The sequence below is a fragment of the Mizuhopecten yessoensis genome, unplaced genomic scaffold, assembly GCF_002113885.1.
Source record: "Mizuhopecten yessoensis strain PY_sf001 unplaced genomic scaffold, ASM211388v2 scaffold10363, whole genome shotgun sequence".
Classification (NCBI taxonomy): Eukaryota; Metazoa; Mollusca; class Bivalvia; order Pectinida; family Pectinidae; genus Mizuhopecten; species Mizuhopecten yessoensis.
Window position 1 is genome coordinate 326,743 of NW_018408509.1, and position 18,138 is coordinate 344,880.

At 39.0% G+C, this 18,138-nt stretch overlaps 1 protein-coding gene across 1 annotated transcript in view; it reads left to right on the forward strand.

The window, feature by feature from the left end:
• Nucleotides 1–419: 419 nt before the first annotated feature.
• The window catches only part of LOC110460354 (T-box transcription factor TBX15-like), a 33,010-nt gene continuing 15,291 nt past the window's right edge, over nt 420–18,138 (forward strand). The window contains exons 1-8 of the mRNA XM_021513222.1: nt 420–505; nt 1,527–1,723; nt 9,903–10,005; nt 10,189–10,305; nt 15,090–15,246; nt 15,782–15,934; nt 16,406–16,470; nt 17,923–18,038. Of these exons, the coding sequence (XP_021368897.1) occupies nt 1,546–1,723; nt 9,903–10,005; nt 10,189–10,305; nt 15,090–15,246; nt 15,782–15,934; nt 16,406–16,470; nt 17,923–18,038 (889 nt within the window). The 5' untranslated portion in view covers nt 420–505; nt 1,527–1,545. The remainder of the gene's footprint in view (nt 506–1,526; nt 1,724–9,902; nt 10,006–10,188; nt 10,306–15,089; nt 15,247–15,781; nt 15,935–16,405; nt 16,471–17,922; nt 18,039–18,138) is intronic.

An 18,138-nucleotide genomic window follows, 5' to 3' on the forward strand; every position in this document is an offset into this window, starting at 1 on the left:
ATGCATATTGTCCCGGTTGACCAATAGATATGTAAATATTGAACTTCTATGCTCTGCCTTTGGTAATTTTCTAACAGTTTGGGCTTGTCCTTCACTCTAATGAAGAATTCTTTCAACTTATTACATATCTGATAGCTATATTTTTTAATTTCCAAATTGTTCATGACGGATGAATACAAACAAAATATAAACAGAAAAGACATATACTGTAACATAAGAGCTTGTGTTATCTGTTAAGCGGGTGATGAAAAAGCGCTCGGTTGGGAGTCCTATCATTTCTGTCTGACCTTCTCGGGTCAAATAGGGCCCAACATGTTGAAGTACTTCTTGCTAAAACAACACCTCTATTATTGTAATCACACTACATACAATGCACCTTTGATAAGCGTCGCGCTATCCTATGGCCGGACGATAATACCGTCACAACTACCTGTACCCAGGGCTCTGTACCCAGGGCTGGAGTGAGGAGCTGCTGTAGGTAGATGTACCAGGCCAACTTCTGAAGGTAACCAACACTCATTCACTATAATGATACATAGCACTACGTTGTGCAATTTTTTTCATTTCTTAAATACAACTTATAATTTTGCTCATTTTAATAAGTAGGAAAGTACTTTTCCAGATGTTATTTTCTAATAAAGTTACAATAAAGTATGTATAGTGGACTACTATAAATTATTTTGATTGTTTTAGTTTACATATTGTTAACTGACCCACTTTTGTTGACCACGCTATTCTGTCTTTTCCTCTTGTCTCTTTGTGTTACCATTGCAATCCTTGATTTCAATGTCAGTAACATGATAAATGTTAACATCTGTCTGAGCGCCATGTTACTGTGAGTGGTCTGTTCCATTGGTCCACTCTCTTAAATCCATTTGGTTGTTGCTTTGACTCGCTGCAGTATTTAGAGATAGTGACGGAAAGGATCAAATCATTATTTCTTTATAGTCATGGATGCTTAAAAAAGTGTTTTGTTTTTCATATCAACATATTGACATGTCATGATCAATACAAAAGAGAATTTAAAGCATATGGTGAATTGTTAATATTTCATGAAGGAATTACTTTCTTCTACATAATGATTAGTGCATTTTGCGATTTTTTATGTAATGTTTAAACTAATCAACAATGCGTAAAATGACTTGGAATTCAATTAAAGGTTATATTTCATTGAAAATCATGTTTTAAACACAGATATTGTCTATTCTTATTCAATAATTATTTTTGAAATTCTCTTTATTTATTTATTAGTGAGTATCAAAATATTATAAGTTCATAAAAGTGAACATAAAAAACTAAATTATAAATAAACAATACTTTATATGTAACATGTACTATAAAATAAAACACATCATTTATTAAAAATTTACATGGATACATTTCAATTTATCAATAACCTACTATACTAAAACAAACATTGCTTTATTACGAATAATCTATTACACATAAACAATACTCCTATTAAGAATGTTTGTAAATTACTGTTGGAAGTTTTCACCTGATTTTGTTTCTATTTTTATCCTAAGAAAACGATACTCTATCAATATGCTCAGCCCGAATGCAGAAGCGTTTCAGATAGAAAATTTACTGGGACTCAAAACTACAGAGAGAACAGGAGAGGAAACATGCACAGCCTCCGAGAATACAGTAAGGAATATATGTCTCTCGTCCGCCGCTAGTGGAGGTATACAGTGTATACACCCGGCCAGACAGACAGTTCATGGTAAGATTATTACTTTGTATTATCGTTAACATGCAGCCAATGTGGATTGTGTGTGCTAGTATTAGGACGATCATTTATTGAAATCTCAAAAGGACAAACTAAGTAACGCCTTCTCTAAATCATCATATGAATATTTGTACTATTTCAATCCGTAGTAATTTGAATCTGATGATGTGACAATCGTTATTTAATAATTCATTGTTTTTTAATGCTGAAGATTATTTCACTCATGAAAAACGATGATAAAAAGTAAGAGGTTTATGAAAAATATACCAGGCAGTAGATAAAAGAAACTCATGAACCTTATGAGAATAAACATATACAAACGGGTACCATGGGGGTATGGTTAACATTAAAATATAAAGATATGATTAATAATAAAATAAAAAGCTATGGTTAAAATAAAACCACAAAATATGATAATACCAAAATGGTATGATAAAAATTATGCGATAGTAATTTGAAGAACAATATCCATAGTAGTATAAAACAAATTAAAGATTTATGGTAAAATTAAACTGTAATGGCATGATTTATATTTACTATAATGATATGATTAATATTAAACTATAATGGTATGATTAATTAAAAACTAGAGATGTATATTTAGCTTTTTTTATGATTAATAATAAACTAAAGAATTATGTAAAAAATCAACTTTATTGCATGATTAATTATAATAAACTGTAATGGTATGATAAATAATAAACTAAAGAAATATGAAAGAAAATCAACTTTATGGTATAATAAATTGATATTAATGGATACTGCCAGGGTTGGTGGTCTGGTTTATTTGGATATTGCCAGGGTTGACTGTCTGGTTTATTTGGATACTGCCAGGGTTGACTGTCTGGTTTATTTGGATACTGCCAGGGTTGGTGGTCTGGTTTATTTGGATATTGCCAGGGTTGACTGTCTGGTTTATTTGGATACTGCCAGGGTTGACTGTCTGGTTTATTTGGATACTGCCAGGGTTGACTGTCTGGTTTATTTGGATACTGCCAGGGTTGACTGTCTGGTTTATTTGGATACTGCCAGGGTTGACTGTCTGGTTTATTTGGATACTGCCAGGGTTGACTGTCTGGTTTATTTGGATACTGCCAGGGTTGACTGTCTGGTTTATTTGGATACTGCCAGGGTTGACTGTCTGGTTTATTTGGATACTGCCAGGGTTGACTGTCTGGTTTATTTGGATACTGCCAGGGTTGACTGTCTGGTTTATTTGGATACTGCCAGGGTTGACTGTCTGGTTTATTTGGATACTGCCAGGGTTGACTGTCTGGTTTATTTGGATACTGCCAGGGTTGACTGTCTGGTTTATTTGGATACTGCCAGGGTTGACTGTCTGGTTTATTTGGATACTGCCAGGGTTGACTGTCTGGTTTATTTGGATACTGCCAGGGTTGACTGTCTGGTTTATTTGGATACTGCCAGGGTTGACTGTCTGGTTTATTTGGATACTGCCAGGGTTGACTGTCTGGTTTATTTGGATACTGCCAGGGTTGACTGTCTGGTTTATTTGGATACTGCCAGGGTTGATGGTCTGGTTTATTTGGATACTGCCAGGGTTGACTGTCTGGTTTATTTGGATACTGCCAGGGTTGACTGTCTGGTTTATTTGGATACTGCCAGGGTTGACTGTCTGGTTTATTTGGATACTGCCAGGGTTGACTGTCTGGTTTATTTGGATACTGCCAGGGTTGACTGTCTGGTTTATTTGGATACTGCCAGGGTTGACTGTCTGGTTTATTTGGATACTGCCAGGGTTGACTGTCTGGTTTATTTGGATACTGCCAGGGTTGACTGTCTGGTTTATTCTACACAATAATTATACTGAGAGCTTTCATCCATTCTGACAACACCTCACAATGAATTCATTATAATAATAATGATAGTAATAGTCAATAGAAATGCCTATGTGTATCACCGTGCTGTGCTATCTTATAAAATCGTACGGTTAATTATAAACTAAAAATATATGGTAAAAATTAGACCATAATGATTTGATTGGTTATAAACTAAAGATGTATGGTTTAACTGAAACCCTTGGGCCATGTATTTAGTCCTCATGTAAGAGGTTTCTCATTCATTCATTTGTATTCATTTATTCATTCTAACAATCACTTCACTATGATCAATTATAACCTAAAGATGTGTCGTGAAAATTTAACCGCATTGGTATGATTAAAACAAACTACAGATGTTTGGTAAAGCATTAAACCAAAATTGTATGATTAATTATAAACTATAGACCTATCGTAAAAAAATAGCCTATAATGGTATAAATAAAATAAACAAACAATGAATGTTAAAGCAAAACCATAATGGTTGGATTTATTATTAATTAAAGACTTATGTTAAACATTAAACCATATTGGTATGATCACGGACTTAGATAGCCTCTAATTCCGTGTTATGATTTATTATAAACTAAAGAAATATCGTAAAATCAAACCACAAGAGAATCATAGTAGTTTGAAAAGTAATAATTGGTTACATCGAAATAGTAGTTTAATAAAACGAAATAAACTAAGTGTGTACATGTCAGAGTGGGGGCTCCGTGATAACGTTAACTCTTATACGTATAATACAATTTACAACTTTGAGTAGAATGCTTGGTATGAGAACAGATTTTTTTTGTATAAATTAACTGAATACAATTTTACTTTTTAAGCATTGAACGAAATCTTTGTTTATCTGTTCGCTTATAGAGGTATTATGGACAATTAATATAATTAATTAACAATTAATACGAAAAATCATGTAAACTGTTGTAAATAGATTTATGACGATGAGTTTCTGTGTAGTGTTGAGTGTGAATAACAGCTGTGGCTGGGGTACTATATACATTTATACAAAATGGTCACTTCGAATTGTGTCAGATGTTATAGGAAAACAGCTATCCTGGTGAATATTAGAGTATATTACTAGCAACCCGTAGTTGATGTTGATGCAGCATACTATGTGTATTTTGTGAGTGTAGGATCTGAATGTAGTATTTACCTCGATGGCGTATTATACTATATAAGTGTAGGATCTGAATGTAGTATTTACCTCGATGGCGTTTTATACTATATAAATGTAGGATCTGAATGTAGTGTTAACCTCGATGGCGTTTTCCCTTTGTTAGTGTAGGATCTGAATGTAGTGTTGACCTCGATGGCGTTTTCCCTTTGTTAGTGTAGGATCTGAATGTAGTGTTGACCTCGATGGTGTATCCCTTTGTAAGTGTAGGATGTTAGTGTAGTGTTGACCTCGATGGTGTTTTTCCTTTGTTAGTGTAGGATCTGAGCCTGTAGATGAGTGCAATGTTACCAGTGATTCGTATATATTTGCATTTATTGACATTCCCATAAATGTTGTAGCTATCTGTTGATCAAAATGAATATCTGTTGACTGATGAAAAAAGAGATACAGCTATCAGATTAATCTACGGAGAGGATAGGTACCCGTAGACGAGTAAACATCTAGCCCTTTGATGTGTGTACTGTACGTATATCAGCCCGTTATCTGATGTGTGAGGAGATACACCAGCAGGGGGGACTTACCGTACACCAACATAGGTCGTGGTAGTATTATTTAGTTAGGATGACGACGATATTGATCATATTTGAAAATGAACTTAAATAATACGTTAATTAAATTTATATTTAGACGTTGTTTATTGCTAATTGACGTTATAATAAACTAACTATTAAACACTACGTGGACAAATATTTTTTGCGATAAAGGGGCCCAGTGGCATGGTTTGCTCACCCAATATTCAATTATATCGGCAAACTATGGCAAGCCAAGTTGTCATTTATTCATGGAGCAATGTTGATCCAGTACTTAACCAAATTATATAAGATATCTTATTTAATTATATAAGATATCTTATATACTTTATGAGATATATTATATACTTTATAAGATATCTTATATAATAAATGAGATATCTTATATATTTTATAAGATATCTTATATACCTTTCTTTATAAGATATCTCATAAAAAATATAAGATATCTTATATATTATATAAGATATCTCATAAAAGATATAAGATATCTTATAAAGAAAATTAAATGAGATATCTTATATCTTTTATAAGATATCTTATATACTATATGAGATATCTTATATAATTTGGTTAAGTACTGGATCAACATTGCTCCATGCATAAATGACAACTTGGCTTGCAATAGCAAACACATTTCACATCGGTGACCTTCAAAGTGGGTCAAGGTCGTACGTTATAATTTTGATGGCAAACAGGCTGACACAACAGGTTAAGTAACATTACCAAATGACAAATGGTTATTCAGAAGAATGTTTTTTTTTATTTACATATTTACTCTTACCCTTGATATTGACTAATATGTCATTTGAAGGTTAAGACCATTCATTTGAACAATCTTGACAACGCTTCAGCTTAGCCTGTTACAAGTAAAACTGCATTTCTTTAGCCTTCTCGTTCATTCAGAAAATGGCATTTAAATAATAAATTTGACAGACGCCACACTATTTCGTAAGCTCAGAGGCATGTCGTGCTAGATGAGCGGAACATAACGAACACGGATCAAATACATATATACACTTTATTGGGGTTTCTGTTAAAGAAATTTTGTATGAAACTATAAAAAAAAACCCAGTGGTAGATGACTATAGAAATTATAACCCGAGAACTAACCGCAACCAGTGGGAATGTGATTTGCGCGTGTCCATCTACTGGCCGTTGGCCCTCTTGACCAATGACCACTACGGTTATCTACCGATATCTAGTGTCAGCTATCGGTCCCTATCTATTGATCACTGTCCCGCGCTTTTCCTAGCATTGTCAGGCTGGTATAACACTACACATATAGCGATAGGAACCAGAGCAAGTTGCATATACACCAATCGGTCAGCCGAACGCCGATGATTTGATATCAAACCGAGGATTATCACGTGTAATTTTTCACTCATTATTCTCGTTTTATCTGTTTGTTGTTTGTTTTCCTGTGAGAACTGTCATTCATTCCTTGCTCTTACGACAATGGACATCTTCACATGAGATAAGCGTGGACATCTTTACACCAGATAAGCGTTTCTAGATGATCACGCTAGTGTTATACGAGTATAACCTGACATGCGCACTCGCCATGCATGTATAACTTCTGATTATGTTCAAAGTTCGTAAATAAAAGCTTATCCCTTTAAAATGGCCATTCCTTGTTATTGACTTGAACGTTACAAAGAACACTCACGGTCCATGTTATTGAGTTGAACGTTACAAAGAACACTCACGGTCCATGTTATTGAGTTGAACGTTACAAAGACCAATCACGGTCCATGTTATTTTGTTGAACGTTACAAAGACCAATCACGGTCGGTGTTAATGCAGCAAACAGTCTTTTTCCAAATCAGTGCTGCACTTCTAGAGATGTATTTATGTCACAAGGTGGTAAACCCTACTGGTTGACTGTCAGTCCCCGATCGAGGTTGGTCGTACTCTGCTGGTTGACTGTCAGTCCCCGATTGAGGTTGGCCGTACTCTGCTGGTTGACTGTCAGTCCCCGATCGAGGTTGGCCGTACTCTGCTGGTTGACTGTCGGTCCCCGATCGAGGTTGGCCGTACTCTGCTGGTTGCCTGTCGGTCCCCGATCGAGGTTGGCCGTACTCTGCTGGTTGACTGTCAGTCCCCGATCGAGGTTGGCCGTACTCTTCTGGTTGTCTGTCAGTCCCCACGGTTGGCCGAAGCCTTTAACTGGAATTACAGAGGCAGAGTTTACATGGAATAAAAATAAAAGTTATCTATTGTAGCCAAACGTTGTCACTTGTAACATCGTAAAGGGTTTTAAAGACACCTGTCCCGATTTACTTTATTCTACATATGTTTCGGAACGTCTGTAGACGTGTCTATTGACATTAGGTTCCACTGATGGATGAAATAGCCATATGTTACACATTAAAATGTTTACTTTGTTTGGCTCACATTTTGTTAACAGAAGTTTCCTTTCTCTGTATTTGTAATGATAAAGTAGTATAATTTACTGTTTGATTATCAGTAGAAAACAAATGGTTTATGAAGATAGATGAATCAAATCAATATCAGTATAGACTATATTTTTCTATCTTTCAAAAAGTCCTTTTTATCGGTCATAATAGTTAAAAGAATGACGTTCTCATCAACCTTCCTATTATATACGAGTGTACGAGAATACCCTCCCCAATATCGGGACACCTAGATGGTATTTTGTATTAGTGTATATTAAAGTGAAAACTCTTGTACACACCTAATGATCATAATGCGCGTATCAGTTAAATAATCTGGTAATCAAATCGACCTACATACGTGATAACTGTATCTCTTTGACCTAGTAAACATGGAAAATAAACCAAACATATCCAGTATGGGTGATAGAAACCGTACACATGTCTGGCTGGCCCTGTCGGTGTGTATATGGTACAAACCGTACACATGTCTGGCTGGCCCTGTCGGTGTGTATATGGTAAAAACCGTACACATGTCTGGCTGGCCCTGTCGGTGTGTATATGGTACAAACCGTACACATGTCTGGCTGGCCCTGTCGGTGTGTATATGGTAAAAACCGTACACATGTCTGGCTGGCCCTGTCAGTGTGTATATGATACAAACCGTACACATGTCTGGCTGGCCCTGTCGGTGTGTATATGGTACAAACCGTACACATGTCTGGCTGGCCCTGTCGGTGTGTATATGGTACAAACCGTACACATGTCTGGCTGGCCCTGTCAGTGTGTATATGGTACAAACCGTACACATGTCTGGCTGGCCCTGTCAGTGTGTATATGGTACAAACCGTACACATGTCTGGCTGGCCCTGTCAGTGTGTATATGGTACAAACCGTACACATGTCTGGCTGGCCCTGTCAGTGTGTATATGGTACAAACCGTACACATGTCTGGCTGGCCCTGTCAGTGTGTATATGGTACAAACCGTACACATGTCTGGCTGGCCCTGTCAGTGTGTATATGGTACAAACCGTACACATGTCTGGCTGGCCCTGTCAGTGTGTATATGGTACAAACCGTACACATGTCTGGCTGGCCCTGTCGGTGTGTATATGGTACAAACCGTACACATGTCTGGCTGGCCCTGTAAGTGTGTATATGGTACAAACCGTACATCATGTCTGGCTGGCCCTGTCAGTGTGTATATGGTACAAAACATACACATGTCTTGCTGGCCCTGTCGGTGTGTATATGGTACAAAACGTACATATGTCTGGCTGGCCCTGTCGGTGTGTATATGGTACAAACCGTACACATGTCTGGCTGGCCCTGTCAGTGTGTATATGATACAAAGCGTACACATGTCTGGCTTGCTCTGTAAGTGTGTATATGCTAAAAACCGTACACATGTCTGGCTGGCCCTGTAAGTGTGTATATGGTACAAACCGTACATCAGGTCTGGCTGGCCCTGTCAGTGTGTATATGGTACAAAACATACACATGTCTTGCTGGCCCTGTCGGTGTGTATATGGTACAAAACGTACATATGTCTGGCTGGCCCTGTCGGTGTGTATATGTTACAAACCGTACACATGTCTGGCTGGCCCTGTCGGTGTGTATATGATACAAAGCGTACACATGTCTGGCTTGCTCTGTCAGTGTGTATATGCTAAAAACCGTACACATGTCTGGCTGGCCCTGTGGGTGTGTATATGGTTCAAACCGTACACATGGCTGGCTGGCCCTGTGGGTGTGTATATGATACAAACCGTACACATGTCTGGCCGACCCTGTCGGTGTGTATATGATACAAAGCGAACACATGTCTGGCTTGCTCTGTCAGTGTGTATATGGTACAAACCGTACACATGTCTGGCTGGCCCTGTCGGTGTGTATATGATACAATACTTAAACATATCTAGCTGGCCCAGTGATAGCTCTAGTTAGTCCTGATGCTGTATATGACATTCCAATTATTACCACTACCACTACCACCAATACTAACACCATCCCCAGCACCACTGCTACCACTACAAACGCCAACTACCACCACCAACAACTACCACCACCAACAACTACCATCACCAACAACTACCACCACAACAAACAACACCACCAGTAAATCTACAATCATAACGTCATAAATGGGTCATTTTTATTGCTAACACCACATATCGCTGGTTTTCTAATGAAAATGCTTTCACACGCGTCTTTTGTTTTAACAGAAACGTCCAACCGAGGACAGATTAGTGTTGAACTATGTCACAGTGATCTGTGGCATGCCTTCCATAACCTTGGCACGGAGATGATAATCACGAAAACAGGAAGGTAGGTCAAGCAGTCATAATACTGTTATTGTAGGTGTTAACGTTGTGTGTCACAAACATTATATAACATTCGGTGGGACTGAATTCATTTATGAATAAAAGCTGAAATATTTCAGAGCATTTCTTCATTGAAAATTATACTTTTCAAGCTCATAGTTGTAACTAACACTTTCTCTCCATGTAGGCGAATGTTTCCTGCCATCAGGGTTAGAATCCAAGGGCTGGAATCCAAAAAACGATACAAAGTGTATTTAGACTTCCAGCAACAGGATAAACACAAGTACAGATACGTATATCACAGGTAAGCTGGTCAGTCATACTGGATTATCACAGGTTATCTGGTCAGTCAGACAGCCATATCGCAGTTAAGCTGGTCAGCCAGACAAGTTAACAAAAGGTAAGCTGGTCTGTGGTTCCGTTCTATCGGACAGGTTAACCACAGAGAGGTTTATAACAGGTAAGCATGTCAGCGGTCATTGTTTTACTGAGAAGTATTTGTTAAGTATGCTAGTCAGATAAAGATTGTGTCACACTTACTGCTGGTGACGTATCCCTGTTGGTACTTCCTTCGTCCGTAGTCCCGGTCGTTCCGTTGGTTCGTTGTTTTGTTTTTTAATTTGTTGTATTTTCTTGGTCCTTTCGCTTTGTGTTGGTTTTGTTTTTTACCCATCCTCGAAATTCTATGGGCTACGCTCGCTCTCTGCACCTCTGGAATATGTCTTGACAACAACTAAGGCACGCGGTCAGCTATTTCATTGGTTTCAGGTGAAAACAACTATACCTTACTATTGAAGATAACTGGAGCGACATCCGACTTCAAAGTCAGTCAATTTTACCGTTACGGAGCCGCGCGATAGTTCTGATGTTAATCAAAGAATCAAGGAAGCATACATGTATCATTCACAATGTGGAGTGAACAGAGCCTTCGATTTCGAAATTATTCCAGGAGTACGTAAGAGAAAGTATGATAGCGAAATCTCTATAATTTCGAGGATGGTTTTTCCAGGTCACTGTCGTTTAATTTTTGGTGTTTGCTCGGTCCATGTTGTTAATATTTGGTGTTTGACCAGTCCCTGTTGTTAACTGTTGGTTGTTTCCACAGTCCCTGTTGTTAACTGTTGGTTGTTTCCACAGTATACAATTGTTCCATGGCTATTTGGGGAACAGTCAAAACTATCATCCCGAGGGCAAACAGTTCCATAGGGCTTCCCACTACCGAGGTTGATAGTTTTGACTGTTACCCAAATAGCATTGAAACAATCGTTTTATCACCAAATAAATATTAGTATCAATGCTGCATGCAATGTTGCCATTGCTTCAACACTGAGTCGCGGTCACCGAAACGCTTGAACGGGGCTCTCGAGGGGGGATTTCTGCGCACCAAATTCGCGCCGGGTAACAGTTCACTCTGACCGGGAAAACAGTTTTGACTGTTTCACCCCTACAGGCGAAATTGGACAAAGGCCAGAAACAGTCAAAAATGACTAATTATGATTTATATAGACTATTGGGTAATAAACAATAGCCATGAAACAATTGTATATTGTTAACTGTTGGTTGTTTCCTCGGTCCCTGTTGTTAACTGTTGGTTGTTTCCTCGGTCCCTGTTGTTAACTATTGGTTGTTTCCTCGGTCGCTGTTGTTAACTGTTGGTTGATTCCTCGGTCCCTGTTGTAAATTTCGGTGATTCCACAGTTTCTGCTGTTAACTGTTTGTGATTCCTCAGTCCCTGTTTTTAACTGTTGGTTGTTTCCACTGTCACTGTTGATAACTGTTGAATGTTTCCAAGGTCCCTGTTGATTACTGTTTGTGATTCCCCGTTCCCTGTTGTTAACTGTTGGTTGATTCATCGGTCCCTGTTGTTCACTGTTGGTTGTGTCCACGGTCCTGTTGTTAACTGTTTGTGATTCCTCGGTCCCTGCTGTTAACTGTTTGTGATTCCTCGGTCCCTGTTGTTATCTGTTGGTTGATTCCTCGGTCCCTGTTGTTAACTGTTGGTTGATTCCTCAGTCCCTGTTGTTAACGGTTTGTGATTCCTCGGTCCCTGTTGTTAACTGTTTGTGATTCCTCAGTCCCTGGTGGTAACTGGTGGTTGATTCCTCGGTCCCTGTTGTAAATTTCTGTGATTCCTCGGTCCCTATTGTTAACTGTTGGTTGTTTCATCGGTCCCTGTTGTTAACTGTTGGTTGATTCCTCGGTCCCTGTTGTAAATTTCGGTGATTCCACAGTTTCTGCTGTTGACTGTTTGTGATTCCTCAGTCCCTGTTTTTAACTGTTCGTTGTTTCCACTGTCACTGTTGATAACTGTTGAATGTTTCCAAGGTCCCTGTTGATTACTGTTTGTGATTCCCCGTTCCCTGTTGTTAACTGTTGGTTGATTCATCGGTCCCTGTTGTTCACTGTTGGTTGTTTCCACTATCCCTGTTGTTCACTGTTGGTTGTTTCCACGGTCCCTGTTGTTCACTGTTGGTTGTGTCCACGATCCTGTTGTTAACTGTTTGTGATTCCTCGGTCCCTGCTGTTAACTGTTTGTGATTCCTCGGTCCCTGTTGTTAACTGTTTGTGATTCCTCGGTCCCTGCTGTTAACTGTTTGTGATACCTCGGTCCCTCTTGTTAACTGTTTGTGATTCCTCGGTCCCTGTTGTTAACTGTTGGTTGATTCCTCGGTCCCTGTTGTTAACTGTTGGTTGATTCCTCAGTCCCTGTTGTTAACTGTTTGTGATTCCTCGGTCCCTGTTGTTCACTGTTGGTTGTTTCCACTGTCCTTGTTGTTAACTGTTTGTGATTCCTCGGTCCCTGTTGTTCACTGTTGGTTGTTTCCTCGGTCCCTGTTGTTAACTGTTGGTTGATTCCTCAGTCCCTGTTGTTAACTGTTTGTGATTCCTCGGTCCCTGTTGTTCACTGTTGGTTGTTTCCACGGTCCCTGTTGTTAACTGTTGGTTGATTCCTCGGTCCCTGTTGTAAACTGCTGTAATTCCTCGGTCCCTGTTGTTCACTGTTGGTTGTTTCCACTGTCCCTGTTGTTCACTGTTGGTTGTTTCCACGGTCCCTGTTGTTCACTGTTGGTTGTGTCCACGGTCCCTGTTGTTAACTGTTTGTGATTCCTCGGTCCCTGTTGTTAACTGTTTGTGATTCCTCGGTCCCTGTTGTTAACTGTTTGTGATTCCTCGGTCCCTGTTGTTAACTGTTGGTTGTTTCCACGGTCCCTGTTGTTAACTGTTGGTTGATTCCTCGGTCCCTGTTGTAAACTTCTGTAATTCCTCGGTCCCTGTTGTTCACTGTTGGTTGTTTCCACTGTCCCTGTTGTTCACTGTTGGTTGTTTCCACGGTCCCTGTTGTTCACTGTTGGTTGTGTCCACGGTCCCTGTTGTTAACTGTTTGTGATTCCTCGGTCCCTGTTGTTAACTGTTTGTGATTCCTCGGTCCCTGTTGTTAACTGTTTGTGATTCCTCGGTCCCTGTTGTTAACTGTTGGTTGTTTCCACGGTCCCTGTTGTTAACTGTTGGTTGTTTCCTCGGTCCCTGTTGTAAACTTCTGTAATTCCTCGGTCCCTGTTGTTCACTGTTGGTTGTTTCCACTGTCCCTGTTGTTCACTGTTGGTTGTTTCCACGGTCCCTGTTGTTCACTGTTGGTTGTGTCCACGGTCCCTGTTGTTAACTGTTTGTGATTCCTCGGTCCCTGTTGTTAACTGTTTGTGATTCCTCGGTCCCTGTTGTTAACTGTTGGTTGTTTCCTCGGTCCCTGTTGTTAACTATTGGTTGTTTCCTCGGTCGCTGTTGTTAACTGTTGGTTGATTCCTCGGTCCCTGTTGTAAATTTCTGTGATTCCACAGTTTCTGCTGTTAACTGTTTGTGATTCCTCAGTCCCTGTTGTTAACTGTTGGTTGATTCATCGGTCCCTGTTGTTAACTGTTTGTGATTCCTCGGTCCCTGTTGTTAACTGTTGGTTGATTCCTCGGTCCCTGTTGTAAATTTCTGTGATTCCTCGGTCCCTGTTGTTCACTGTTGGTTGTTTCCACTGTCCCTGTTGTTCACTGTTGGTTGTTTCCACGGTCCCTGTTGTTCACTGTTGGTTGTGTCCACGGTCCCTGTTGTTAACTGTTTGTGATTCCTCGGTCCCTGTTGTTAACTGTTTGTGATTCCTCGGTCCCTGTTGTTAACTGTTTGTGATTCCTCGGTCCCTGTTGTTAACTGTTGGTTGATTCCTCGGTCCCTGTTGTAAATTTCTGTGATTCCACAGTTTCTGCTGTTAACTGTTTGTGATTCCTCAGTCCCTGTTGTTAACTGTTGGTTGATTCATCGGTCCCTGTTGTTAACTGTTTGTGATTCCTCGGTCCCTGTTGTTAACTGTTGGTTGATTCCTCGGTCCCTGTTGTAAATTTCTGTGATTCCTCGGTCCCTGTTGTTCACTGTTGGTTGTTTCCACTGTCCCTGTTGTTCACTGTTGGTTGTTTCCACGGTCCCTGTTGTTCACTGTTGGTTGTGTCCACGGTCCCTGTTGTTAACTGTTTGTGATTCCTCGGTCCCTGTTGTTCACTGTTGGTTGTTTCCACTGTCCCTGTTGTTAACTGTTTGTGATTCCTCGGTCCCTGTTGTTCACTGTTGGTTGTTTCCACGGTCCCTGTTGTTCACTGTTGGTTGTTTCCACGGTCACTGTTGTTAACTGTTTGTGATTCCTCGGTTCCTGTTGTTCACTGTTGGTTATTTCCACGTTCCCTGTTGTTAACTGTTTGTGATTCCTCGGTCCCTGTTGTTCACTGTTGGTTGTTTCCACTGTCCAAGTTGTTAACTTCTGTGATTCTTCCGTCCCTGTTGTTCACTGGTGTTTTTCATTTATCCCTGTTGTTTGCAGTTTGTGATTCCTCGGTCCTTGTGCTTTTCGACGTTAAGTCATAATCTAGTCCTTCATTTTGTATTTGCACGAAACGTCTTTTTAATTGGTTAAAATAAAATTATGTTGTCAATACTGCTCTTGGTTCCAAATGAGGGTCTTTCTTATGTATCCTTGCAACAATTAGCAGAAATTAACATCAAACTGTATTATTTAAAAGTCTTCAACAATCCCGACCTCCTTGTGACTTGTAGTTCAAAGTGGATGGTATCTGGATCAGGAGAAACGATGGTCCCTAACCAAGTCCATCATCATCCCGACTCTCCATTGGACTCTTCTCATCTGACGTCACAGGTCGTGTCATTCGAACGCATAAAGCTGACCAACAGCGATAAGATGAGAGCGGGCCAGGTACTTTTTTTTCTCAAAATCATAATATAATTTTTATGATGGACATCAAACAACGCCAATTGCGACCAAATTGCGTTTGAGGAACTATTTTGTTATAATGGATGGTGGAGTTTATCATTAATTATGTGCTGAAAATGAAATCTTTTCTTCTTTATTCATAGACGACAAGGGGGCATTGATCATCGTATGAGTGATATGGTCGTAAGGGTCAAATTGGTTACCTCAACACAATGCTGGTGTGTTATGTTCAAAGTGGATTTCCTTAAATATCAAGAAAAAACAGAAGTGTTTTGGTCAAAACTAGGGGGTTAGTTAAAATGTCAAATCAACCATGAGTGGTAAGAGGGTAAACCGGAGCTGTATCTGAATTATGAACACAGTGTATTGCTTGTAGGATCACAGGGACTAACGTAGCTTCATGTAATGCAAATCAACGACACGATCACGCATAAATTACCATGCTATGCTAATGTCTCTAGCATATATGCCTATTGGTAGAAATAGGTTATAACAGTTCAATCTTCTCTCCCTGCAGATATCCTTAGTGTCGATGCAAAAGTTTATCCCACGAATACACGTAGAGAGTGTGACATTGGACCAGACACCAGGAGAACCTGAGAAAGAACACTTTGTCGCCATTTTCCCCCAAACATCGTTCATAGCAGTGACAGCTTACCAAAACCAAGAGGTGGGTAAACTTAAATCGCCTAGAATAGACTTCAAACACACAACAATCAAATGTGTTTATACGTTAATTTTCTTTTTTCAAAAGGCAGATAAAAAAAAGCTAACCAATTAATCTCGCGCTATCGCTAAAGAGATAATGTAGATAGTTGGTTAGACAGATGTCGTCAGTGAGGCCCCAGGATGAGTGTGAAGGGCCCTTCTCTTATCTCAGTCCTCGCTGTGATCTTCCTGATAGGCTCCCGATTACAGCGATGAAATATTGTTATTTTTTTATCGGATGATTTACCGTGTTTACAATGATGAAACCTTACAATGATAATGATGCAAAACGAAAGCTGAAAACAGGAAACGGGAAACTTACAGTTACATTACCAAATGTCAATCCTATTATAGAATATGAAAGTAACAAACGGGAAATTAACATTTAAGTTACTAAATTACAAATTATATATCATAATTAAATACGTTACAGATAACAAGATTGAAGATTGCCAGAAACCCTTTCGCAAAAGGATTTCGAGAAGCCGGTAAAAATAGGTAGGTATTTGTGCAAGTTCCCAGAATGCGTAAGTGTTCCCGTTGTGTAAGGTAGGGCACAAGATGTCTACAGTATAGATATTTACCAACGAGTGATGATTGGTCACCGTGTTTATCTAACTCGAGTTTATTTATTTATGAATAGTATAAAGGAACTAGTTTCACCGAAGGTCTTTTACATTTTGAAAAGTAGGTAATGAGAATAAGATAAACACGATAATCAAGCATCGCTAGTGTGGGGACATTTCTCTCACATAATGATCGTATTTAATCTAGAAAGCCACGTGTTGCTCGTGGAAATATAATATTCCTATTCCCGATCTGGGGGGAAATGGCCTTGACTCATGACGTCGTAATGGCAGATGACGGGTAAATTATTGTTACCTAACGTCAAAATTGAAAGATAAGCCAATAAAATAGCTTACAAGACGTTACCCACAAGTGGTAGAACACGAAAGGTATAAACATCCGGGTCTTATAACAAGTCACTATGTTAGATATTTAATAAGAACTGCCAATCATAAAAAAAATATCCTGAAATATACATTAACACGTGAAAATATTCATGTATATCAAACCAACAGACTGATATTTCTGATCGCTTTGTGAGTTGATGTCCTCACGAATTAACTCACTAAAATAATCATTCAATTACACTTGCTGTAGTAAATGCCTCATTAACAAGCCATGTGTCCTATCATTGGAAAGTTAGACTCACTACTGCTGCTTTCCAGTAAAATAACGTAAAAGTTTTACGCGAAGGTACCTGTATAAATAATAACGAAGTTAGAGTTAGTTATTTTACAGAGAATTCACTACAGGTGCCCGTTACTTATTATGTTTTTTTCTGGTACCCTTTGGGAAACCTATGGGAAAATATCATTAACTATTATCTATATTGTATAAATGTTCATATAGCAGAACCAGTAAGTGTTTATGTGTGACGTGTCAGTGACTAGTACGATATGGGTTTTTTTGTCACCGTTATCACAATGGCCAGTGAAACACAAAGCTGTATAATACGTTCTAGTTGGCAATAAATATCACCGTCGATTACACATATATGAAATGAACATCATACAGAAAAATTGATTCGGCAACGTAACGTTTATTAGTTGGTCAACTGATACTGATTTCGTACATGTATTACAACTAAGTGTGCATGCGCTTTTTGTACAGCCTTATCGACGGCGATTGTATTGTCATCTCGAGGTTCACATGTCAAGATTTCTTCAGGAAAGTTAAATAGCAGCAACCAATGCAAAACTTGTTTATTCCTAAAATAAAATAATGTTTTTAAACAGACAGCATCATTCAGTGGAGAGGATCGGTTTCAATCACAATCTAGGAAAACAAGCTTTATTTTGACGGGGACAATGTTGTTACCGCATCATGAAAAACCTTTGAATCACGGAATCCATTAGGCAATAGTGTCATCCTGATATTTTCCAGAAGTTCCTTAGAGGCTATGATGGAATCCTATGGACTGCATGTGGATGGTTCCGGCTCGTTTGATATGAATTCCTTGTTGGGAAGGAGAGTGCTGAAACGAAGTGCTCATCAAAGAGGTAAGGCATGCCACGATCTATACAAATATAGCGGAGGTAAGGCATGCCACGATCTATACAAATATAGCGGAGGTAAGGCATGCCACGATCTATACAAATA